This window comes from Choristoneura fumiferana, chromosome 10 (assembly GCF_025370935.1).
Source record: "Choristoneura fumiferana chromosome 10, NRCan_CFum_1, whole genome shotgun sequence".
NCBI lineage: Eukaryota > Metazoa > Arthropoda > Insecta > Lepidoptera > Tortricidae > Choristoneura > Choristoneura fumiferana.
The window spans coordinates 285024-311824 of record NC_133481.1 but is presented as its reverse complement, the minus strand read 5'-3'; the positions used below and the strand labels follow the sequence as shown (position 1 = coordinate 311824).

At 46.6% G+C, this 26801-nt stretch overlaps 2 protein-coding genes across 2 annotated transcripts in view; both read right to left on the bottom strand.

Moving 5' to 3' along the window:
• Positions 1-79: 79 nt before the first annotated feature.
• On the bottom strand, positions 80-18056 carry LOC141431700 (uncharacterized). The gene is given in 24 exon segments (XM_074092880.1): positions 80-245; positions 1313-1439; positions 2441-2560; positions 3045-3122; positions 3181-3217; positions 4240-4356; positions 5049-5171; positions 5683-5800; positions 6483-6665; positions 7094-7333; positions 7820-8071; positions 8074-8114; positions 8191-8268; positions 9069-9225; positions 9939-10118; positions 10518-10601; positions 10889-11089; positions 11602-11825; positions 11960-12308; positions 12855-13003; positions 13462-13575; positions 14067-14163; positions 15939-16008; positions 17691-18056. Coding segments are annotated over 24 exon segments (3369 nt in total). The 5' UTR covers positions 17786-18056; the 3' UTR covers positions 80-110.
• A 1950-nt stretch (positions 18057-20006) lies between these two features.
• The window catches only part of LOC141431699 (serine palmitoyltransferase 3-like), an 86420-nt gene continuing 79625 nt past the window's right edge, over positions 20007-26801 (bottom strand). Inside the window, 5 exon segments of the mRNA XM_074092879.1 lie at positions 20007-20163; positions 21391-21561; positions 23833-24239; positions 26362-26529; positions 26532-26597. Coding sequence (XP_073948980.1) covers positions 20007-20163; positions 21391-21561; positions 23833-24239; positions 26362-26529; positions 26532-26597 — 969 coding nt within the window.

Sequence of the window (26801 nt, the reverse complement as noted above, 5' to 3'; positions counted from 1 at the left end):
CTACTGGGACTTGCTGCTGCGTAGACCGTACTATAGGAATAGCGTCAGAGGAAAGGGTATAATGAAATAAAAGGCGTGCTGTGCTTGTGATGGTGATGGTGTACTCAGAGTCAGAAGACGGCGATGTCGGCGCGGCGCACGGCGGAGAGCCCGTCGTCCCACGTCATCATGGCGCCGAACGACAGGTACAGCGCCGCCGCCGACACCAGGTGCCACAGGTCGTGCGAGTCGTAGAACTCCAGCACCTGCCCGCACACCGCACACGACACGACATGATAATCCAGCCTTTCGACACCTTTTTTTTTCATAGTCATAGTCATATTCCATTGACACAAATAACACACACACACATTTCGACACATTTTTAAAGTTGACCATACCGTAATCAGTCCGCAGCAGACGTAGATGAACAGTTGTGGTGCTCAGTCAAAATGATCTAAAGCTCTTATTAACTTGACAGTAGCGTGTGTAGATTATTTTGAGCACAAACCGCTCAACCACTTCTGCTTTTGACGTAACTAATTACATTAGGTACTTCTTTCGCATTCAAATATGAATTTCATTTCTGAGGGTTAAGATGAAATATCGTTAGATGGCGTTGGCATCGTGAGGTCCGTTCCGTTTTGATGTTACGTTTTATGTGGTTTACGCGTGCAAAGTCACGCTCCCAAACGTGACGGAGCTGTTGGTCCTTTATTCGTGCTTTTTAGTTTGTACAGTCAGCAGCAGAAATAGATGAGTAGCTGTGGTGCTCAAAAAGACCCAAACACTCTTTCTACCTTGGCAGTAGAGTTGTGTGTAGATCATTTCAAGCACCGTAACCGCTCATTCACTTCTGCTACTGACTGTATTTTGAGATTAGATTAGAGCACTAATAATAGTAATAATATAAAGTTAATATTACTAAAAATTAATTTAAATTGTGCGTTGCGACGCCCTGCGACGTCACGACATTATCCAACCAACCAAGTCGAGTGAGCGAAGTAATAAAGAACAAGTACAAGTACAGGTCAAAAATAGACGTAGAAAAAGAAATGTGAGTGGCAATTTCCAGACAGATAACCTAGGTATTACTAGGTTAGTATTAAAATTGGTAAGTATTTTTGGGTGTTGGGTTGAGGGGGCGTCGTATTTGGGAAGTTCTAATGTAAATAATTAAAATAAAGCACTCGTGCAAAAATCATCTACGTTCATTCAGATTTTTATGTTTTGTGCATGTAACTTATCGCAGAAAATACAGAAACCGAAATAAAAAAAAACTAAGTACCTTATAATCTATGTGTAACATTACCAGACACAATTTATAAGTTACCTTGCACTCGTGGTTGAGATGGCGGCTGAGCGCGGGCGTGGTCGACCAGTCCGTGCTGCCCGACATGAAGAAGTACAGCGCCGGCGCCCAGCACAGCACCGCGCCGCCCAGGTAGCACCACGCGTACCTGCGGGACCCATAACCATATGCATGCTGGCTGACGGCTGCCAGGGACAGGGGGGGCGACGGGGCGAGGTGAGGCGCGCCTCCCTGCGCCTTCCCTAGCCCTCACTAGTACTCCGCTTGGTGTCGATTTTTACCCCCGACGCAAAAAGTGGAGTGATATAAGTTTGACGCCAAGGTCTGTCTGTGGCTTCACGTCTCTCAAACGGATGGAACGATTTCGATATTTTCATTAAAATTGGTTCAACCGTTTTTGAGATATTGAACTTTGAAATGACAATGTTGGAGTGGACCAGCGCAAACGTCAACTGAATAAAACAGAAGTGTGTAGCAATGACATGTAAACAACTCCTTTTATATTTTATGGCGTTAGTGACGTGACGACAAATATGGCTTGTGTGTACTGGTTACCCAACGAAAGGGTCCACTCCACGCCACTGGCATATAGGTAGATGAGCAGCAATCTTAAAGCTTCTGCCCGTCATGGCTCACGGGTCGCACGAAGTTAATTAGGCTATCGCGAATGTTCGGAGGCGCTAGTGTAGCGTGAGGTCTCCGAAATGGTAGCTACGAAAGATTTTGTGAGCAATATGTGAAATTAATTATGGCAAAGGGCAATTTTCTGAGTTTTGAAACAAACGGGGACATGCAACACTGTGCATGCTCAATATTTTTATGGTACGTTTTAAGGTGTATTAAATATGATTTTAATCTAAACTTCGTTTTCACGCCCGTAATAACAGACTGAAAGCCATACTTAAAAACCTCACGCAACAGTGCGCCATCTAGTGTTCACTGTGTGGACAGTGTGGGAGTAGGTATAGAAAGATTTAGAGCAACTTTTCGTAGTGTGATGTTTGTTCACACATTACGCGTTTGTTTGTTGATGTGTGTTAGTGTGCAATGTGCTCGTACCTAACAGGAACAGTTTTTACAGTCTTCTGTATGGTTTTCTCGGAGTGTCATGTTTTTGTGATATACAGGGGGCGGGGTGGGGTCACTGACCAGCGCGGGCGCTCGCCGTGCAGCAGCTTCATGGTCAGGTAGAACAGCATGTACATGAGCGTGTTGGCCAGCAGCACATTCAGAAGGTGCGACGCGAAGTCCGCCGCCTGCGTGAACAATCTGCGCACAACCAACAATAAAGACTACAGCAGGACTTCCCAATATTTTCAATACTGGACTTTCTATTACAGGTCGTAATTGTTTTGGCACCCGTGTCACCCGTATCAATAGTACCCACATTGTTGTAGAGGCTGGAAAGTAAGCAATAGATGAACGAGTTAGTTCGATAATACGAGTTCATCTATTGCACTTTTGGCCGAGACTAAACAATGTGCTTTGACAATCCAAAGACTGCGTTGCATGTTCCCGCCGATTTTAGTTTTTCTTTATTTTTACGAGTCCGTTCTTAGTGGCCAGTCAGTACCCAAAACCACATATTTTAAAAATAAAAACGGTAGCCTGGCTGCGGCAGCAAGTCAAACATTACACATGACGAGGATGTATGCTCGTCTGTACGAGTATGCATGTATTAGAGCGACGTAAATAGGCCCGCTGCACCCGTGATGCGTGTGTTTAGCTGCTCCAGCTCCAGCTCCAGTATTACCCGTAGAGGGCGAAGCCCCAGTTGACGGCGTTGGCGATGAGCAGCAGCACCAGCCGCGCGGCGTACAGCGGCCGCGCCTGGGCGGGCCCGCCCCGCCCCCGCCGCCGCCCCGCCCCCGCCCCCGCCCGGCAGCCACCGCAGCCCGCGCGCCGCCACCGCTAGGGACGCCTTCTCTGCAACCACCAACCACACCACCACTCCACCACATAACAACCACTAATTGTGACTCAGCTCCAACTGTTTTATGTGTTAAGCTGTTGTCTCAACTCTTTGCAGCCAAAGTTTAGCAGTAGTTTATGGAGCGGTTCCGACCATTGTCAGTAGTGTCAAAGTGGATATGAGTCGCAATAAAGAGATCTATCTCCAGGAAAATGTTATGTCTGGGGACCAAAGTTCGAAGGAAGAAAGCTGAACGTTCAAAGTCAAAGTCAAAATATCTTTATTCAATTTAGGCCATAACAAGCACTTATGAATGTCAAAAAAGAATCTACCACCGGTTCGGAAAAAACCTCCGTTGAGAAGAATCCGGCAAGAAACTCAACGAGGTATATTTTTTTAAAAACAGATTTACAATATTATTAAATGATATGTATACATCACAAGTATTTAACACAACTTTATTTTTAACATAGTAGGTTCGCTATTTGAAGGGATCGCTACTGCGGATCGGAATTATTTCCAAATATCCCTGTCCATGATATAATCATTAACCTTATAATACGCCTTTGATATTAATGTCTTCTTGACAATAGATCTGAATTTTGTGATATTTTGTAATATTTGTAATATTTTTTGGAATTTTATTATAAAAAACGTATGTAATTTCCCAGAAACGACTTTTTGGTTTTAGCCAGTCTGTAATATGGAACTTTAAGCTTCCCTGTGTTTCTAGTAGCCTTTGGCTTATCGACGTTAGTGGGAAAATCACATATGTTCTTCCTAACATACATGATTATTTCAAAAAATATAAAGCGACGGCAGGGTTAGGATATCTGTTTCCTGTTATATTTATGCATGTGAGTTTAGAAACTTCGATGGCGCGAAGGCGCGATACAGGATGTAGCGTTGCATTAGGTCGCTAGATGGCGCTAGGTGTCGCGACAGGTGTGGTGTGTGTGTGGTGTGTGTGTGTGTGTGTGTGTGTGTGTGTGTGTGTGTGTGTGTGTGTGTGTGTGTGTGTGTGTGTGTGACTGACCCAAGCGGAACTGTCCGACGTAGTAGATGCGCAGCGACAGCAGCAGCACCGAGAACACGTGCAGCACGGTGGCCGCGCCCCAGAACAGCGCGCCGCCGCCCAGCACGCCCCACACCACTGCGACCCGACCGACCACTCATTACACGCCACACGGGGGTCCATACCAAACATAACATACTGAACTGAATACGCACTATAATAATAAGCTATTGTTCCAAAGGACCATGCGTCAAAATGGAAAAACCCAACAGAGCTGAGAGTTACGCAACTAAAAAGTTCTGCTTATCTACTTTATTTTGTTCTAATATGTCAGCTTTGCAATGAAATTGAACTTGGTGCCCATACAATGAAATGAAGTAGGTACACGTAAAGACCTATTTAATTACATAATTCTCAGCTCTGTTGGTTTTTGGTACACTTCCCATAAAAAGTTGCCCATGGTCTTTTCATTTTTCATCATCATCATATCAGCCGTAGGACGTCCACTGTTGGACATATGCCGCCCCATATACCTCCAGGGTCTCTTCGGTTGGAAGCAATCAGCATCGATCGAGAACTCGTGGCTTAAACCAGGGCATTTGCTTTTACAACAAGCGTTATTTTTTGATGATTTTACTTTTTGTCAACTGAATGTACTTCCATTAAGATTCGCTGGACGGGACATACCTAAACTTTTTCATTAAAAAAAAATCTTAATCAAAAGTCAAAATTTCCAATATTCAGGTAGGGGCTTGATTATGATAATAACGCCCCATCGTGGTAATGTCCTAAGGCCTTTACATGTCGTGTTGGGAGGTGTGAGTGCGTACCGAGGGCAATGAGCAGCGCGAGGACGCCGAAGGTGGCGTGCGCGCGCGCGTTGACGTCGGGGTGGCGCGCCTGGTAGATCTTGACCATGGACAGCACCGCCAGCACGTACATGAACGCCACGTCTGCAACAAACGACGTCAGCTGCGGCCTGTGGCCACCAGCCCACCAGGGACCAGGCGCCGGTGGTGCTGCACGGACAGGTGGCAGCTGTCGCATCACCCGGGACGCCCATATTTCACCACCGGCCCGCGTGAGAAAGACAAATTTTGGTTCTAATACGAATGAGATAGTACCAGTGGCGGCGTAGGGTTTTGCAAGTATGTCAGTAGCTAGATGCAATAGTAGGTAGTAATTTCTTGTGTACCTTCTTTGGATGCACGACGAGTGAGTTGTCGTTGTCACCCCTTGGTGCTTGGCATCCGGAGCGTACCGCCCTCTTCGCCCCCCCCTTTACGCCGCCATTGGATAGTACCTCACGCTTACATAATATCGGCGTGAAATATGTAATAGTCTGATGTGGTAAATCCAGTATCTTCCACCCTCTCATTAAAACGGTTCCCAAGTTACAGTTTGTCATCAGCGGTGATCGCTTATCCGTCACTCGTCGGTCCCCTTCCGTCAGCGAAGTCTTACCGAACTGGAAGTTGAGCCTGTTGGGGCAGACGTGGTAGCTGGCGGACAGCAGCGCCACCACCATCATCCCGGCGCCCAGCGCGCCCAGCATGCCGTAGTGCGCCGGGATGCCGTACTCCTGCAATATTAAATAATTACGCACACTATTAGCACTAAACACACTAAAGCCTTTGACCAGTCTTGCTAGCGATTACTTATGGCTTTGTAATGTGGCCATATGGGCCTCAGAGAACTTTTTCACTGATGAACACGCCAATTTGTGTCTTTGTTTTTACCCCATTCCGAGATCTCTACGAGAGATGTCTCAACTTCGGACACAAGTTTAGTTCGGCATTCATCAACGTATTCCCGAGAATTATTGGCTTGGCCAGAGTATTTTGTATCCCTTGTACTGTCATCTGTATAGCAATGAATGTCATGGATTTGTAACACGTCATTAAAATGCAAAAGAAACAGTGTAGGGAACAATACCCAGCCTTGTGGTACACCCGCATTCAAGGGTATGAGGTTAGAGCATGAACCGTCGACAACAACTTCAATGCTCCGCCCTGAGAAGAAGCTAGATGTCCAATTGCAGAAACTCTCTGGGAGCCTAAAGGAGGGAAGCTTTCATAATAGCGCCTCGTGCCACACTCAATCGAAGGCTTTCACTACACCCAAACTAACAGCTACAGATTCACCTTCGTTTTCCACTTCGTTTGCCCAACGATTCGTTTGGTAAACTAGAAGATCACCAGTAGGAGACCATATTGCAGACTACTAATTGATGATCCTCCAGTGGAGTTTGGGAGGGGGGGCACCTCGTGACGCGGCGCTCGCTTGCGGCGCTGGCGGCGCGCGCGCAGCTGCAGCATGAGCAGCGCGCCCAGCAGCAGGTAGCCCAGGTTGGACAGCACGTGGTTGAAGTCTGCCAGCGCGCCGGCCGGGTGCGCGCATAGGAAGTTGTAGTAGCAGATGTCCAGAGACCCCGACACGTTCATCAGCTGCAACACACGCGACCATTATGACCTGCCCTCCGGTGCCCGACGACCGTAGCTCGATGCACAATTTATCTTAACGTAACGAGTAAACTAGAAAACATTTCGCTGCCAAATAAGTAACATAAGTTTATTCTTAAAACGATAATATGTTGTTTTGTAATTTTTCGAATTGAGTTCGGAAAAAAAATCACTCGTTACAATCCACTGTAACGTAATTTATTTCTAAAGATATGTTCCGCTAGTAGAAAGTATCTGCATATCAATGGCTTACAAATCGTTTTGCTGCAAACACGATGCGACCTTTTTATCTAAGTATATGTACGTATACTCAAACTGCCACGAGGTCAAGGCCGGTAATGAGTGTCGCCCGTAATTTCAATATTGGGAGCGTGTTGGGCGGTGCGGCGGTGCGGCGGTGCGGTGACACTCACGATCTGGAAGGCGGCCACGAACTGTACGACGGGCAGCGCGTAGAACACGGCCACGGTGTACAGCGTGTGCAGGTAGCGGTCGGAGCGCGCGCGCAGCACGCGCCCGCGCCGCCGCGCCAGCGCGTCCAGCCGCAACCGGCGCGGCAGACCGAACGGACGCTCCAGCTCCGACACCGGCCGCGCGCCGCCCGCGCCCTCGCCGCCGCCGCCCTCGCCGCCTCCGCCCGCCTGCGAGCGCACCTGGAAGTCACGCAACACGTCAAGTCACGTTAAGGCCAGATAAGGGCGGCCACATACACTCGGGATTCCGTTTCGGAAGTTCGATTCGGTATTCCATAAATACATCAACATCACACTCGTACGTTTATTTCAATTCCGAACGCACAAGGCCACCAACCGGAATTCCGAATCAGAGACAAATTCGAACGGAAAACTACTGTCGGTAGGTATGTGGTAGGTCCATAGATTTGTATGTAAGTATAGATTTACTGCGTTCGATATTTCGAATCGAAATTCCGAAACGGATTTCCGAATGTATGTGTCCGCCTTTAGAGGTCTGGAGACCACACCTGAAGCGAAAAATACTCCGAAAAAAAATGGAGTAGGTTTTGAACTAATCTAAATTCGAAAAAGATCTCAATCAATCTCAAAATTAGACACGAGATTCAATAAAATGAAGATAATAATGTTTGCGTTGTAATGAGTTAGTAACTAATATTTTATAACCTGTACGTCCGTTTCTGTCGTCAAGTGTCCGTTAGCCCCCGGCGTCCCGTCCGACTCTCGCGGCGGCTCGGTGGCGGCGGCGTCGGCGTCGCGGAAGCGCGGCGGCGGGGTGGCCGCGGGGACAGCGGCGCGGGGGAGGCGGGCGCGGGCGAGCTCACGGCCGTGGTGGCGGTGGCGGGCGTGGCGGCGCCGGCCGGCGTGGCCGCGCCGGCCGGCGTGGGCGACGCCACGCGCGACACCGGCTCCGGCTCCGAGTCCGTGTCGCTGTCGTCGCTGCTGCTGTCGAACGTCGCATCTGGAACGTCACGAATGATTGCACGAAGGTCGGAAGAGCGCTGTATCAAGGCTGTATGGCAGCTGCGTTTACTGACTGGAGCCGCGCCGGCGGCGGGTGCCCGCGGCGCCGCCCGCGTCCGTCTGCGACTGCGACTGCTGCGCGCCGTCCGTAACTGTCGGTACACAAACATAACACACTGTAGTTAGTACTGCGGGGCACCCTACTGGCCGGGCAGCGGTTGAGTGCGCCGTCTGAAGGAAAAGGTTGAGGCCACATCAGAACACATGTATAAGCACGGCATCGCCTAGCTTTAAAGTTAAATTTCGAAAAGGGAGCTTTGAGTTTTTTTAAGTGGAACGTCTTTCATTTTAAACAGCTTCACGTTACATCGGGCCAACCGGTGGTGCTGTTGCACGACCGTGTGTGCATATTATGCAGACACGGTCAGGGTTTTGCCTGTGAGTTAGGAGGCTTCCGCGCGCCCTGCGAACATAGTCATGGTAAAGTGGGTCGTGGCCGGGTTTTACTGTAAAGCTTTAAGTCCACTTTCCATATTATAAATGAAGCGTACGAGAAGAATTGCATCGGCAGGTGTGCTTCTACTGAATAAGAAGTTACAATCTTATTAGCTTACCACTCCGGTCGGTTTTGTTCGTTACCTACATTTCCGCTTATAACGTACCCTTTTCTACAGGGGACATGAACCCCCCCCCCCCCGAAATAGTACACATCAAATTGAATAATCTCCAAAAAAATAAAAAAAAAACAACAACTTTTTGCCACTAGCCGCGACCGCGCCTGTGTGCTATAATGTAAACTCAAATTGTGCTCTCCAGCGATCTAGGTGGCAGTCGACTTAGATCGCGGTCGATTTTAGGTCGCGGTCGACTTAGGTAACGGTCGCCTTAGATCGCGGTCGACTTAGGTCACAATCGACATAGGTATAGGTCTCAGTCAGCAGGCAGCGCTCACCTTCGTTGTCAGCCAGCACGGCGAGCGAGCCGACGCGGCGCGCCAGCGGGGGCCAGCGCCGCGCCAGCAGCAGCGCGCCGAACGCCGCGTAGAACACCAGGAACAGCGCCAGCGTCGCGCCCGTCGCGATCGCGTACTGCGCGCGCGACAGCGCCGCCTGACACGACACGTACACTGCACATTACAACATCGCGCCCGCCAAACAACCATCAATGTGCGCGTCATAGACAGTTGCATCTGCATTACGCCAGAAGCCTATCTCGCGTGGCGTAAACACTTGAGAAAAAGCCCGGGATACAAGAGGCTAGCTAGGTTTTCAAACTAAGATAGAAAGCTACCAACTTCGCTTCGTGGCCACAGAACTAACTAGAAACAGTTCCGTGTACACGAAGCCGGGTTGTTTTACTCGCAATCCTATCTTAAGGATCTGATCTCGCGTGTATCCCAGATATTTTTTCAAACTGTTGTAAGCCAAAGTATACATAGAGCTGTAATGTTTTCATATTCTACTCGTATTAATTTCGAATGATATTTTAACAACGTAATTTAAATAATTGCTACCTGTTAACGCTACTAGCAATAACAGTTACAGCGCGGGTTCCATTCAGTCCCCTGCGAAGGAGGCGGGGATATAGTGCTGAGGCTTCGACCCGTCTTAGCGGAGTCAGACGCCGGCTGCGATAAGGCCGAGTCGCTGGAGAATAAGGAACTGCTATGCTATCTACTATAAGACCTTTCATGTACACCATATGTTCTTGTGAATAAATTAAATGAAAATGGACCGTCGTGTCAAATCCGAGTTTTCTTCAACAGCTAGAGAGACGAAGCCCACGGATCGGGACCACGTGAGGAGGTGCTGGTAGCAATAACCTTGACGGTGAACGTGATGTGTTTGGTAGTGGGCGCGTCCTGGTGGTCGTCCCGCTCGCCCCAGACGGCGGCCTCCCACAGCCAGTCCTGGGCGGGGGCGGAGGGCGGCGAGCCGCGGCACGGCACCGCCGACCCGCGCACCACGCCCACCACGAGGAACCCGTACGGGTACGACGACCGCTACCGAACAAAACACACCTTTAACTAGAGCCATGGCCGGGCCGGGGAAGCAAAAATGTATGAAAACGTATGGCTCGCTTTTTCACTTGCCGGCGCCGGCCGGCGTTGAGTCCGAATTTTTTTTTGTACCATTTTGTCGGCATAGTTTACATATATATCCGTGCAAAATTACAGCTTTCTAGCATTGATAGTCCCTGAGCAAAGCCGCGGACGGACGGCAGACACTCAGATAGACAGACAGACATGACGAAACTATAAGGGTTTTCTACTACTATAAGGGGTCTCTAAAATTTTCACAATAGGCTCGGTCTAACTGAATATTTATAATAATACTGAGCTGAGAAATAGTTGCATGCAGTTGTAATAAGTAGGAGTTGCATACAGACAACAGGTTCATACCGAGAGGTGCACCGCGCCCGACTGCTCCACAGTCATCCTCAGCCCGCGGGTCTCTATGACGTCCATCGTTTGCGCGATAGGACACTGGAATTTTAGACGAAAAAAATTAAATAATATTAATCATCATCCATAACCGTATTAGCCGTAGGACGTTCCTTGTTGGACATAGGCCTACTCGCCCATTTAGGCTTGCATCCACCGTGAGCTCGCGGCTTTACCCAGCTCAACCGTGGTCTCATTCGAAAATTTTCGACCCCAACGACCATCTGTGCTTCGTGCTGTATGGCGCGTCAACGAGCTACATAACTATACCACTATTACTGCCCCCCCCCCCTTTGGTGCGGCGCGCGGGGTGTCTGTGTGTCACTGACCGTGTAGTTCTGCACGGAGACGGTGGCGCAGGCGTGGTCGGCAGCGCGCGCCTCCAGCCGCACGCGTCCTGCCCCCCCCCCCCTTTGGTGCGGCGCGCGGGGTGTCTGTGTGTCACTGACCGTGTAGTTCTGCACGGAGACGGTGGCGCAGGCGTGGTCGGCAGCGCGCGCCTCCAGCCGCACGCGGTCTTGCCCCCCCCCCTTTGGTGCGGCGCGCGGGGTGTCTGTGTGTCACTGACCGTGTAGTTCTGCACGGAGACGGTGGCGCAGGCGTGGTCGGCAGCGCGCGCCTCCAGCCGCACGCGGTCCTGCCCCCCCCCCTTTGGTGCGGCGCGCGGGGTGTCTGTGTGTCACTGACCGTGTAGTTCTGCACGGAGACGGTGGCGCAGGCGTGGTCGGCAGCGCGCGCCTCCAGCCGCACGCGGTCCTGCCCCCCCCCTTTGGTGCGGCGCGCGGGGTGTCTGTGTGTCACTGACCGTGTAGTTCTGCACGGAGACGGTGGCGCAGGCGTGGTCGGCAGCGCGCGCCTCCAGCCGCACGCGGTCCTGCCCCCCCCCCTTTGGTGCGGCGCGCGGGGTGTCTGTGTGTCACTGACCGTGTAGTTCTGCACGGAGACGGTGGCGCAGGCGTGGTCGGCAGCGCGCGCCTCCAGCCGCACGCGGTCCTGCCCCCCCCCTTTGGTGCGGCGCGCGGGGTGTCTGTGTGTCACTGACCGTGTAGTTCTGCACGGAGACGGTGGCGCAGGCGTGGTCGGCAGCGCGCGCCTCCAGCCGCACGCGGTCCTGCCCCCCCCCCCTTTGGTGCGGCGCGCGGGGTGTCTGTGTGTCACTGACCGTGTAGTTCTGCACGGAGACGGTGGCGCAGGCGTGGTCGGCAGCGCGCGCCTCCAGCCGCACGCGGTCCTGCCCCCCCCCCTTTGGTGCGGCGCGCGGGGTGTCTGTGTGTCACTGACCGTGTAGTTCTGCACGGAGACGGTGGCGCAGGCGTGGTCGGCAGCGCGCGCCTCCAGCCGCACGCGGTCCTGCCCCCCCCCCTTTGGTGCGGCGCGCGGGGTGTCTGTGTGTCACTGACCGTGTAGTTCTGCACGGAGACGGTGGCGCAGGCGTGGTCGGCAGCGCGCGCCTCCAGCCGCACGCGGTCCTGCCCCCCCCCTTTGGTGCGGCGCGCGGGGTGTCTGTGTGTCACTGACCGTGTAGTTCTGCACGGAGACGGTGGCGCAGGCGTGGTCGGCAGCGCGCGCCTCCAGCCGCACGCGGTCCTGCCCCCCCCCCCTTTGGTGCGGCGCGCGGGGTGTCTGTGTGTCACTGACCGTGTAGTTCTGCACGGAGACGGTGGCGCAGGCGTGGTCGGCAGCGCGCGCCTCCAGCCGCACGCGGTCCTGCCCCTCCCCCCAGCGGTAGTGCGACACGCGCGGCGCCGCCTGCGCACAACACACCAACCAAATAAATTGATTCAATAAAAAATCGGCCGAGTGCGAATCGACTTCTCATTATTGTTTTCAGATATTTTTTTTATAAAACTTAAATCAGTCTTAAATGAGCTCTAAACAACGATACCCCACACGATGGAGTGGATTTTTTTTTGTTACTAGCTTTACATAATTCATTGGCTTTAGATCAACAATTATGCTGATAATTATAGGTATTGTGAACATTTTAAGACAGTAGCTTCGACCTGTAAAACCTGTGTGACAGACGGATGGGCACGTGAATGACAGCAAAAGGGCTCCGTTTGGATCCTTCAGATGTAGAACCCTACAAACGTTAGATGACGACGTCAAACGACTCACTATCATATTTCTGGGGAATCGCTCTCGTGCCGCGTCCTTCTTAGTACTTCAGGTTCAGATCAAATCACCGATCATTCGGGTTTAAAAAACGCGGTGTGTTAAAGCCCTCATGATTCTATCCCAGCACCCGAACAACCGGTGACCTGATTGAAGTAGTGACCGCTGGTCGCATGTTACCTGCGTGAGGAAGTAGGTGGTGTCCGTGTCGAAGGGCAGCGCGAAGTCGAGCACGGCGTCGGCGCGCAGCGACACGCTGACGGGCGCCGCGCACGCAGACCCCACGTGCAGCGACCAGCCGCCGCGCCGCCCGCCGCCGCCGCCGCCGTCTGCACCACCGACACCGCTCAACAAACAATCATAATAACCACAGCAGCCTCAGCGCTGGATCAAGCCCTTGATCAAGATAGAGCTAGGTTGTCTACACTGCTTCTGCGCCTCTCGAGCTGCTTGCTTCATGTCTTTCAACAGAGCAGGGCTGCGTGAAGCGAGGCTTTGCTCTATTGAAAACGCACGTATACAGGCGCTAAGCTGTGGACCCACGCGAGTAACCAGAGACCCTCAAAAGGCGCCATTGTGATTTTATTTTGCTCTGGAAACTAGAAAATGGCGCCCCTTGCCATCTGGCTTGCTCTACCCAGTGCCAGCGCTGAGTAGCCTTAACATACTTAAGGGCCTGTTTAAAGTTTTATGTGACAGATACATAAATGAGATACTGTCTCTGTTTATTCAGACAAAACAAACAGAGATGGCATCACAGATACTTATAATGAATGTATAACGTTACCGCAGTTGGCGGAGGGGGGCGCGCCGCCGCCCGCGTCGTCGGGGCACAGCGTGCGCTCCAGCTCGTACAGCAGCTTGTCCTCGTGGTAGTACGGCAGCTGCCACGTCGCCGCGCCTGCGACCAAACCGGTCGTAAATATCATGGGACTAATTAGGGCTTATGCGCACAACAACCAGTTCTCAGACAGAAAATTCCCAAAAAGCTAATAAAGTCTCCGCTGTGTTAGTGTGTGACGGGCCTTACCAGAGCGCTGGCGCGCGGTGAGCAGCACGGGGCGCGCCACGTCGCCCGCGCTGGCTGACGCCCACACGCGGCTCGGCCCCAGCCGCTGCTCCGCTGTGTTAGTGTGTGACGGGCCTTACCGGAGCGCTGGCGCGCGGTGAGCAGCACGGGGCGCGCCACGTCGCCCGCGCTGGCTGACGCCCACACGCGGCTCGGCCACAGCCGCTGCTCCGCTGTGTTAGTGTGTGACGGGCCTTACCAGAGCGCTGGCTTGGCGCGCGGTGAGCAGCACGGGGCGCGCCACGTCGCCCGCGCTGGCTGACGCCCACACGCGGCTCGGCCACAGCCGCTGCTCCGCTGTGTTAGTGTGTGACGGGCCTTACCGGAGCGCTGGCGCGCGGTGAGCAGCACGGGGCGCGCCACGTCGCCCGCGCTGGCTGACGCCCACAAGCGGCTCGGCCACAGCTGCTGCTGCTCCGTCTGTGCGACACAGATGATAACTTTACGTGCGGTACTTATAATTGTCAACTTGCACGTATATGAAAACTCTCCCGCCTATAGTTAGAAGATCCAAGAGGCACATAAATAGGTGGCACATCTTTTCAGTCTGGATGGAGTGTTGAAAGATATATTACTTTGTAAAAAAAATACACACAGTAAAAATATTCCAACGAATTGCGAAACATGTTTGATGCTGGCGTACTGGCGGCGGACATTTTGAACACCAGAAGTACATAACTCATTCTTATTTTTACAACTTCAGGTATCGTCGGATCAAAGTTTTTTTTATTAGATATTTATGGTTTACTTAGATTTTTTTTCTCATCGTACACCTGTGTGTTCTGTACTGCTTACTACATTTTGGTGTTAAATGAAGTCAATGTATTGTAATTAAATAAATTTTAATATTAGTTCGAACATTAAAATCTTAAGTAGTTTTTTGTACAACCAGATAAAGTTGTATTTTTTTGCCAGAAAACTACAGGAAATAGGTGGTTTGGTGGGTTTAATTTTCCCGTAGTGGTGTCCCGGTGTGTGTGTGTGTGTGTGTGTGTGTGTGTGTGTGTGTGTGTGTGTGTGTGTGTGTGTGTGTGTGTGTGTGTGTGTGTAACTGTATAGCCAGAGTATGCAGGCTTTAGTTTACTTTAGTGTTATCATGCCATCCTCAACGTCATACAATAACAACACAGCCGAAGATACGTAAGTTCAAGTGAATATTAAAAATAAAATAAATAGGACAAGGCGACATGTGTATAAGCGGCAACACAACACGACGCTCTCGGTTATCTTTACAATGGCAGGGTAAATATAGTTGTAAAACAGGCATGGTAACATTTTTCTCGGAATATAATCAGTCATCACACATCATTCTATATAAATGTCGATAAAGCGACCCATTTTATTCAGGTGATTTGTTAAGTAAGTGGGTGGGAACGTACGGTGCTATACTTCATACCAGATATCATAACACAGATACTAACCATGCTAGTAATAATTGTAGACGTGGGGTTTTGATTAGTAGAGTTCAATTTTATATGAAATAAAATAAAATTTAGATGATCTAGTATCTAGATCAAGGTAGGTTGACGCCACTTGCCCTGGACCCGTAATAGTATACCCTGACAACAATAAGACGCATTCGTTGGGAACCCACTGTTGTGTTTAATCATCAGCAGATGCTTGAGTCACCTTCTTCAACTGAAAAATTTCTGTGAAGTTTTATTCTGTTTTATTTCTGTGGTATTTTAGCATCAATTAACATTTGTCAAAGTTAGTAAAAAAATCTTGAATATCATTTCCTTCCCCCGCGTGACGATGCGGGCTATCGCGTATGAATTCGCCGCTAGAGGCGCTAGTGTAGCGTGAGGTCTCCGAAATGTCAAATCTCATAGTTTTTGGGTGAGCTACGCGGGTTTTTTTATTTTGTGAATATTTTGCATTACCTGAAATTAATTATGGCAATAGTGCGCTGCGGGGCAATGAATGTCTGTGTTTTGAGACAGTTTTGTCTTTCGGAAACCTTTGTCCTCCCTTTTTTCCGAACAAAACGGGGACTATGCAACACTGTTGTTGCTCGATATTTTTACGGTACGGTTTTAAGGTGTATTAAATATGATTTTAATCTAAACTTTGTTTTCACGCCCGTAATAACAGACTTTGAAAGCCACACTTAAAAACCTCACGCAACAGTGGCGCCATCTAGAAAGACATAAACGATAGCCCTCATTACAGCTCACGTCATGACATTAGCTCACCGGCAAGAAGTCGATGAGGTACTCCACAGACCGGTTCACTGTCAGCGTGTACTGCTGCCCGTACTCCAACCTGCAAGTACACAAATTACAGCATTATTTCTGTCATGTGCGCGTTTTCGAAAACCTCAGAAATAAACTCGTTAGGCTGCGTTTCTATCAGAAATGTGCAAGGAATGGGTTTTTCATGAACCAATAAAAACGCTTCATTTACCTATCCTCGTACAGCACATCTCTGGAGGGAACAGCTGAGCGAAGCGAGGCGTTAACAAAGCATTTCTATTGGTTTCATGAAAAACATACAGCAGTTGTGCATTTGGTAGGACCTTGTGCAAGGCCCGCCCGGATTGCTACCACCATCTTGCTCGCTAATCCTGCCGTGAAGACAGCTAGTGAAATTACTGGCACTTGAGGTATCCCATCTTAGGCCTCTAGGTTGGCAACGCATCTGCAATCCCCCTAGTATTGCAGGTGTCTATGGGCGGTGGTAATCTCTTACTATCAGGAAACCCACTTGCTCGTTTTCCATCCAGTCGAATAAAAAAAAAACATTCCGCACAACACATCCTCACACATCTCCGGTGGAAACGGAGCCTTATTATCCAAAATTGGTAACAATGTGACTAATGACAAAGACAAAAGTATTTAAAGCATATTTTACACTTACATTTGTTTTGTTTTCGTTTAGGTAAGCGCTGCTGAGGCGCAATTAGATCTCTTTAACGCACTGCTTCATTGTAATTTGATATTATATGACCGTGAATGCTTCATACTTGTGCAATACTTACATACACACACACACACAAACATCACGCCTGTATTCCCAAATGGGGTAGGCAGAGCACACGAAACGTTACCGCTTCGGAGCCACTTTTAGCAATTTTTGGTTTTAAGTTTGACAAAAACGGTACAATAGTGACAGGTTGCTAGCCTGTCGCCTACGGTATACCTTAACCTATATCCTCAGTCGCCTCTTACGACATCCACAGAAGAAATGGAGAGGTGTAATTCTAACCCGACACCACACGGGTACAATACTTACATACAATACGTGATATTGATAATACGAGCATACAGGTCGAAATATTGGTTGAATGGTAAATTATTTGGATGGGTCTGGCGGATCCGTCTAATACTTACGAGTACACATTGTATAGTTAGCGACAGAGTTATGAATACAGCCAAAAAGCAAAAAAAATGTATACACGACCTTAATGTTCAGGCAATAAAGTCCTGTATACATATTTTTGGCACTTTGGCTATATTCATATAAGTATTTTAGTTGCTGACTGTAATTTTGTAAGGCCTAATATAAGATTATTTTGACATTATGTTTACGCACTAGAAAATAAGTTGTAGAAAGCTTTGTTAATTTCCTGTATATTAAGTAGGTGATGTGATGAGTTTAACTCAAAATTATAAAAAAAAAACAGTTCACGCCGGTTTAAGCAGGTACGATAGCAGATCCATTTCATTGCCTTACCTACGTCCATATGCCTGTCTACCTATGCATGCACGTCTTTCTTATTAGTAACTATCAGTCGTGCCAACCATTACAAGTCTCTGTGATGAACGATGCAAATACTTAACTTCATCAATCTATGCTCTTCATTTAATTTGTGAAGTATTTTGTATTGTAGGTATTCATCCTTCTTATCAAATATGCTAACCATGTCAATTAATGAAACTGGGTACTTAAGTTATAAAGTATTAAAACAATCTACAAACGATACTAATAAATACAAAACAACTTACTCCAGCAACACGACGGACACCTCATTCTGTGCGCGCACGCCGCCGCCCACAAACACAAACATCACTAACCACACAACGTTCAGCGCCGACAACATTGTAACCGTAACCTAACGAATACTGACGCTGGCTGGCGAAACCTCACTGGCCACAAACTGATGCCGAACACGGCCGCCATGCGCTAACTAGGACCTAATTAATACTATACGGACTTATCGCGATGCTATGGCTATCTAGTCGTGGTCGCTGGTAGTCGCGGCTTTCCGCGGAGTGGGTTATCAGCGATACCGACGCCAGGTTATCGGCGGCGATAACAGAACATTGATTCACCGAATTTGGGCGAGGCGGCCGATACTGACGGTCAGTCGCTGTCTGAAATCTGCGCAACTGTATTACAACTCGATAACGATGTATTCCGCATTCGATAGAGACGCTATGGTGTAGGATGCGAAGTGCTGCGACCAGCGTCGTATCATCAGGTATAACGTAATATTTTCGCGGGAAGAGAAGATTAGATCACTAAAAATTCTAAGAATCCAGTGAACACTAATAATAGGCAGGTACTTATTAGAATGATTACTGATTACTGATAAAACGTAACATAATCGATTACGAAATAGATAATATAAAGTACATGCGCATTGTTCGTGTCCGAAGCGCGGTCAGCGGCGCCGCCGACGACGGAGTGGTTGAGGTCGCTTGGGTGTGGGTGTCTACATTTATATGGATAATTTTTATCGCTATATAGCCTATTTAGATGATTTATTTATTAAGTTAGAATGCACTAGTTGTCTATGTACAGTACCTACCTACCTAGAACTCCAAAAAATAATTTATTCTTTACCACCTTGTTGCCGTCACTTCCAAACGAAATTGTCAGAAGGGATGCAGTGACAGAGTATCGCAGATGATTGGAGTAATGCCGTTAACTGCTTCAACTTTGCCCTCTGGCCCCAACATTGCCTGATTCGATTTAGTCGATAACTTAGCCCTTTAGGTTTTAAAACTTTTATTCCCCCGTAATAATAATTCCCGTGTAGATAAAAGTTTAAAACCTATAAGAGTGCTAAGTTATCGACTCTAAATCAAATTAGGCAATTTTGGGGCCAGAGAGCAAAGTTGAAGCAGTTTACGGTACTCAAAAATTCTACTTCACCCAACTCCTGCTTTTTCACTGTCATAGTTCCACATACTAATAATTTAATTATTTCAGACTAGAAAGTTCACATCCTCCTAACGCCCAAGTCAAATTTTTGATTTACGAACATCAAACTTTATGTCATTTATGATAGAGTTTAATTTAAAATTACAATAAGCCCTTTATATTAAATATTAAATATAATGACCCGGATAACTCACGTCTTAAGTCGAGTTTAGCTCGACATGTAAGCCCTTTATATTTAAAGGACTCTGGGCGTTAGGAGGATATACATATATTTTTTATTTAATTAAGAGGAATAGAAGAATGACAGGCGAACTAATAGCACGAGGCGTCTATATGGTCCCATATGGGAGGAATGCCATATTCATTATTTACTTTCTTCATTCAGTCTGTAACGAAATTATGCTTAAAATTGAATTATTGTGATATTCGAAGAAAATACACACGTCGATAGCACTCAAAGGTTGACTGGTAGAGATCTCTTAAAGCGATGTCCGCCTTTGTACGGCAGTTTGGGCGGAGTTTGTACCGAATGCTTGAGGCACCTACTGTGAGGCGATGGACGATAGATGTTCTAATAGAGTTTTTTCTTTTTTGACGACCGGATGGCCGAGTGGTTAGAGAACCTGACTACGAAGCTTAAGGTGCCGGCTTCGAATCCCGGCCGGGGCAGATATTTGTATGAATAATACGAATGTTTGTTCTCAGGTCTTGGATGTTTAATATGTATTTAACTATGTATTTATCTATATAAGTATGTTTATCCGTTGCCTAGTGTCCATAGTACAAGCTTTGCTTAGCTTGGGACTAGGTCAATTGGTGTCAAGTGTCCCATGATATTTATATATTTTTTTTATTGTTAATCTAAGTTTCACGACTAAATGATCATTACTGTAATGTCATTTAAACGTTTTTATCAATATACAAATAAATAAATAAATTGTACAAGTAAAAAAAATAAAGTAAAAAGCTTCTGAATTGTATTTTGTTTGTTTTCTTTTATACCTTTTACACAATAAAGAGTTTACACATACATACATAACATTTCTGTTTTCTATTCCTTTTATACTAAGGTGTGGCACACGCTATAAAAACCCACATTATAAGAAATAAATTTATTGAGTATACATAAACATAATTTAGAAATAAACATAATATTAGCAGGCGGGTAGTGGCGCTGTTGTGTGGGGGGCGGCGGGGGCGGCGGGGGGCGGCCGGCGCGAGTACCGCAGCCCCAGCTCGTCGGCGACGGCCTCGATGGCGTCCAGGGACGCGTCCAGCTGCGCGCGCGTGTGCGAGGCCGACAGACAGAACCTGCAACACACGCCTCATTCTAATACACTCGCTGCAACACGCCCAACGGCTATATCGGATACAGATAGAACATAGCGCTCGAAACATCTCAAGGGTCAGATTGACGTACAGACACCGGCACCAATATCTGACACAACAAAACGTCTGATAAAACAAAATATCTGATACGACTCTATTTCTAGGGCTCTTGCACGCTCGACGCTGTGGCAGATATTAATGCAGGTGAGCAACTTTGCATATTTTTTGCTCGCCGAGCTTACTCTATGTGTTATGTTGCTATAAACTTTCGCGATTTTCATTCTTAACTACTACTGCACACGAGAATTAATCACAAGGAAATATTGTTTAGAGTTACCTTGTTTCAGTCAGATTGATCTGATTGCTCTATGGGTAAACAAATAATTTCGTTAAATAATTTTGCCCTATCCGATAAAATGGCTGGGGAACCAAAATATACAACTCATGGATACCTTAGCTCTTTGGGGCACATTTAATTTTGACTAATCCAAATTATGCTTCAATTTCATACATTTTTCAAACTTACTAATTGAAAACGGTCACTTTTTCGAAAAAAACAAGAAACACCAGCTGCAGCTATACATTTTTAGTATTTTGTTTAGGTTTATCACACTGTAAAAACTGTACTTACGTACTTCTCATATCTTCCATTATTGACAATTAACATAGGACCGTTCGTCATCCATCAAAGTATTATTATTATTATTTTTTTTTTTAAATTTAATTCTATTTTTATTTTGGCTGACTATGTTTTTAATTTACCGCTATCATATACCTATTACTATTATTATTATTTTGTATACAATGTGACGATCCTTTTGTGAATTTCTTATAATTACCTGACTTGTATTTATAATGTATTTTTTCATTAGGTAATAAATAAATCTATCTATCTATTTCCCTTTGTTTTACGTGGCCTTTGTAAAGACATTATTTTCCAAACAGGTTCACAAAGTTTGGAAAAACGGGCAAGTGCGAGTCGTACCGAGAGGATTTTGTATAAATGGTTATTCATGACACAGATAGAGAGACAAAAGATTAAAATTTTCAGATTAAATATACGGACAGACTGTATTAGACTTTTATCTTCGACATGCCCAGGGTTAAAGTTAACGGTCTTGACAGTCAGACAGAGTGACGGAATAATATGTTGATCCTATAAGGGTTCCGCTCGACGCAGGCCGCTATGAGTTAGCGCGTGGCACCGACCTGATCCGCGCCTGGTTGAGCGGCGTGGCGGGGAAGCCGACGCCGACGACGGCCACGCCTCGCGTCGTGAGCCGCTCGACGCAGGCCGCCATCTTGCTGAACGAGTAGACCAGCATGGGCACCACGGGCGACTGCGGGTGTCCGTACGCCACCACGCCCATCGCGCGCAGCCTGCAACACACCCAAGACCTCATACACCATGGCACTCGCAACTGATGTCGCCCTGATGGCTTTTTACTTCTTGACAAACATGACGATACAACTGTTGGCATCACACTACAGCACAATGTCTCTTATTTTCTTCTCTTCTCCTATTTATGTTTTTACTGTGTTTTTGTTGTGATGTAGTTGTGTTTTCTTGTCAATAAATGTTGTGAGTTTGAGTTTGTTATTGTACTAACAGTACCTATAAAAAATAATCGTATTTCCGTTTATAAAATCCATACTAATATTATAAATGCGAAAGTAACTCTGTCTGTCTGTCTGTCTGTCTGTCTGTCTGTCTGTCTGTTACGCTTTCATGCCTAAACCGCTGAACCGATTTTGACGAAATTTGGTACAGAGATAGAATAGACCTTGGAAAAACATATGCTACCTTTTATTGCGAAAAAGAGGCTTTAAGGGGTTGAAATAGGGGATGAAAGTTTATATGGTGGAAGTTCGTCGCTGTCAAAGATAAAACTATGAAACTTGGCATTTAGGCACTTAATAAGAAATAAGTCTATATTTGTTTGAGTTTTTTTGAAAATTCGACCTGTGAGGGGATGAAATAGGGGATGAAAGTTTATGTGGAAGGTCGTCATTATCGAAGATAAATCGATGAATCTTTATTAAACTTGCCATTTCGGCACATGAAGAGATAAATAGATATTTGTTCGCACGTTTTTTAAAATTCTTCGTGTGAGGGGGTGAAATAGGGGATGAAAGTTTATATGGAAGATCGTCATTGTCGAAGATAAATCGATGGTTCTTTATGAAACTTGGCATTTGGGTACGTGATAAGAGATAAATCTTTTTTCGCGCGTTTTTAAAAATTCTTCCTGTGAGGGGGTGAAATAGGGGATGAAACTTTATATGGAAGATAGTCATTGTCGAAGATAATTCGACGGTTCTTTATGAAATTTGACATTTGGGCACGTGCTAAGAGATAAATACATATTTGTTCGCGCGTCTTTAAAACTCTTCCTGTGAGGGGTGAAATAGGGGATGAAACTTTATATGGAAGATCGTCATTGTCGAAGATAAATCGATGGTTCTTTATGAAACTTGGCATTGGACTACTTATAAGAAATAAATAGATATATGTTCAAGCGTTTTTGAAAATTTTACCTGCGAGGGGATGTTAGCAGAGGGGATGATGCAGTGTTAGTAGAGCCTTCTAAGCTCATAGGCAAAATGTACGCAATGTGGGGTCATTTTAGATGGCGTATTCACATAGACAGTCAGACATGAAAAATTATGACTTCCAGATTTTTCTTATTAATTGTGCAATAAGAGCTACCTTTATGCAAAATTCCAAGTTTCTAGGGCAGCCGGAAGTACCCTATAACTTTTTCTGTTAAGGCAATTGGTTTGGAAACACCTTTTTAATGACTGTAGCTTTTGATTGCCTTAACTTAGAGGTTTGATAGACGGACGGACGGGTAGCAAAGTAATCCTATAAGAGTTCCATTTTTTTCCTTTTTAGGTACGGAACCCTAAAAAACATTTGCTCCAGCGCTTTTCAAATTTCAACCTATTTACTTGAAAATATGGGGATGAAAGTTCTTAAGGAATTCCAAACAAATTACTACATATAAGTATATTTATCGGAAATATGTGTAGCTATGCTTAGTAAAAATGCCGTCTTAATTATAATCCTACCTTCCTAACTTACAATAAAGGACGTAAGGTGTCAAGAGTTCACTATGAAGAATTAGTCCTTTTGTGTTATATATACACGTCGTATTGCTAAATTGTAGCTACCCGCAAAATATTTATGTTTTACCAAAGAACATCGGGTGGATGGATGGATGGAAGAACAAAAAAAAAATAGTTTATATTTATAGCAATGTATTAAAATAGGTTATTTCGGTAAACCGTAGAAGTTTCTATGTACTATTATTGGCAGAATAGGTATCCTAAATAAATTAAATACTTCCCAAAATTACTATTCACGCGGACGAAGTCGCGGGCAAAAGCTAGTTACATATAATTCATCCATGTATATAGAGGGTGTAGCTCGAAAGATATAGCAAAATTTAATGTAACGTTACATTTGATATAATTCGATTTACTCAAGAATTAAAAGTGACGAGGGCGACGAAGTGAAATTCTACAGGACGGAACTTTCCACGGTTAATGGTATCGATTCTAAACTTGGTCAGCAAAAAATGGTTTGCACAAAAATATTTTTAAGAAGGTTAATTTCGGTGTTAAGGATGGCGTAGGCGTAGTGGTTACCTTTCGCGGAAGTATCTGGTGTTGTCTCTGAGCGCGGCGACGCGCGCCTGTCCGGTGGGCTGGCGCAGCTCCCGCAGCGTGGCTCGGATCTGCTGCGCGACGGGCGGCGCCATGCCGTGCGCGTAGGGGTGGGCGTGGCCGTGCGCGCGCACCCAGCGCACCAGCCGCGCCGAGCCCGCGATGTAGCCGCCGCTGGAGCAGAAGCTCTTGGTGAAGGTGCCCATGAGCACGTCCACGTCGCGCACGGACACGCCGCACAGCTCGGTGGCGCCGCGGCCGCGCGCGCCGGTCGCGCCCACCGAGTGCGCCTCGTCCAGGTACAGCTGCAGGCCCAGCTGCCGGCGCAGCGCCACGGCCGCGCGCAGCGCCGCCACCGACCCCTCCATGCTGTACACGCCCTCCATCACCTAAACCACCCCCCACCAACCCCCCCACACACGCACCGTTAATCAACAATCACTGCGTCCTCCTGCAGCGTTTCATTCTATGGAATCTTAAGATTCGAAGCCGATTTGTCATTCCGACATTAAGAGTAAGGCCTCATTCGCAAGAGAGCAAAAACCGTTCCATCAAAACTCGATCCGATGGCCTAATTTCAATTCAATTTTCAATTTAAAAATGATAACGTCTGAACATATCTCATCAGATGACCCGCATGCTCGTTTTCCTCCTTATAATCCCTACTAATATTATAAATGCGAAAGTAACTCTGTCTGTCTGTCTGTCTGTCTGTCTGTTACGCTTTCACGTCGAAACCACTGAACCGATTTTGATGAAATTTGGTATATAGGTATTTTGAACCCCAAGGATCAACATAGGATACCTTTTATTCCGGTAGAGGGCGCCACCGCGCGATAACCTAGATCGCGCAGACGAAGTCGCGGGCTTAAGCTAGTAATAATAAGTCAGCAATATTGACAACATCGCAATTTGTCACATGTAACATACATAGCTACAAATCTATTAAGTGTGTATAATTCATAGTGTGTGTAAATGTACGAGGTTGTGTCGCGAGGAATATGTTTTTCGTGAACGAATAGAACAGCTTCATTTACCTATCCGTGCACAGCGTATCTCTGGTGGAAACAGCTGAGCGGAGCGAGGCGAGGTAATGAAGCGTTCCTATTGGTTCACGAAAAACTCATTCCTCACAACACATCTTATATCCTCCTAAGTCCTCGCGTACTTTATAAAGGATCAATTAACACTAAGAATAACGGCCGAATGTACTTTATAAAGTACAAATTGTCCATTGAATAAATAATTCTAAGAGTTTTGAAATAATGTCCAAAATAACAAAGCAGGTCAACCACGTCTTAAGTCAAACGTTAAGTTTGTAAAAAAATGTCGGGACTCAGGAGGATAAAGCAGGCGCCAAGGGAAGTTGCGTAGGTACGCTAAATTAGGGGACCGCATTCTGTGAATAGTTTTGAACTCAGAAAAGCTTGCAAATTATGATTCTGAATGTTGCAAGGAGGTCCGGTGGTCCATTTTTTTAATACCCCATCCCTTAAAACATCATGTAAATAGACTGAAAAAAAAAATTGCTTTTGGAACATTTTAATAACTAATTTCTTGATAATATTCATTTTTTAACCCCCGACGCAAAAAGAGGGGTGTTATAAGTTTAACCGCTATGTCTGTCTGTCTGTGTATGGCACCGTGGCTCTTAAACAGGTGAACCGATTTGAATGCGGTTTATTTAATTTGAAAGCAGGTTTTCTAGCGATGTTTCTTAGACATGTTTTATCAAAATTGGTTCAGTTTCAGCCGTTTTTAAGATATTGAATTTTAAAGTGACAATGTCGGGGGTTTTTTGTAACTTTTTGTTGCTTAGGTTAGGTTATTAGAGTACACACATTAATTACAAGTTTTTATACATATACCGAGTCAGTTGATAACTTTTATTTTTAATACAAGCTGTTTTGCTGACATGACTGTACTTTATGTTGATTGTACTTTTATTGTCATCTAAACTACATTTCCGTGACAAATTTCAAGTCGATGCCATTAATCGTTGAAGAGTTCCGTCCTTCAGAGACGATCCTAGTTGGACCACACCAGGATGTCACTAACCGATTATTATATTGTCATCAGATTTACATAAGTATGACAAATTTTAAGTCAATCCGGCTACTGGAAGTGGGTCAAATTCAACTTGCAAGATTTGACCCACACATTTTCACATATAGACATACATACATACATTGCAAGTTAAATGGAAGCTTGTAAAAATGGGATATTGTCAGGAAAACAATTATTAAAATGGTTCAAAGGCACTTTTTCAGTCCATTTACATGATGTTTTAAGGGATGGGGTCAAAAAAAAAATGGACCACCGGACCTCTGGCCACATTCAGAATCATAATTTACAAGCTTTTCTGAGTTCAAAACTATTCACAGAATGCGGTCCTTTAATTTAGCATACACAACTCCCTCCAGAAGCCGCTCTACTCGTACTAGCACAGGTGTCGTGTGGCATTGGGGTGACAGGTGACAGGTGACAGGTGACAGGTGACAGGTGACTCACGATGACGATGTTGGTCCACTTGTTCTCTGCGCGGGCGTGGCGCGCCAGCTGCTCGAGGTGTCGCGCGTCGTTGTGGCGGAACACGCGCACGGGCACGCGCGCCAGCCGCAGCCCCAGGATCAGCGACGCGTGGTTGTTGCGGTCGCTCAGCACCAGCGTGCGCGCCCCAGCGGCGCCAGCAGCCCCGGCAGCACCAGGGAGTTCGTCGCGAACCCCATGCCGAACACCACCGCCGCCTAAACACACACACATTTTGTAAATCAAATATGAAATATAACAGTGCACCAAAATGGATGTTACTTAGTAAATGCCGGCCGATGTCTGAATTTCTTCAGTCATGGCGCTGGTTTTATTTAAAACAAAACTTTATCTATTCCTCTGGCTGTATCTGTATCTACACTATCATCCAACTTACAATTTAATTTGGTATAAGTACAGAT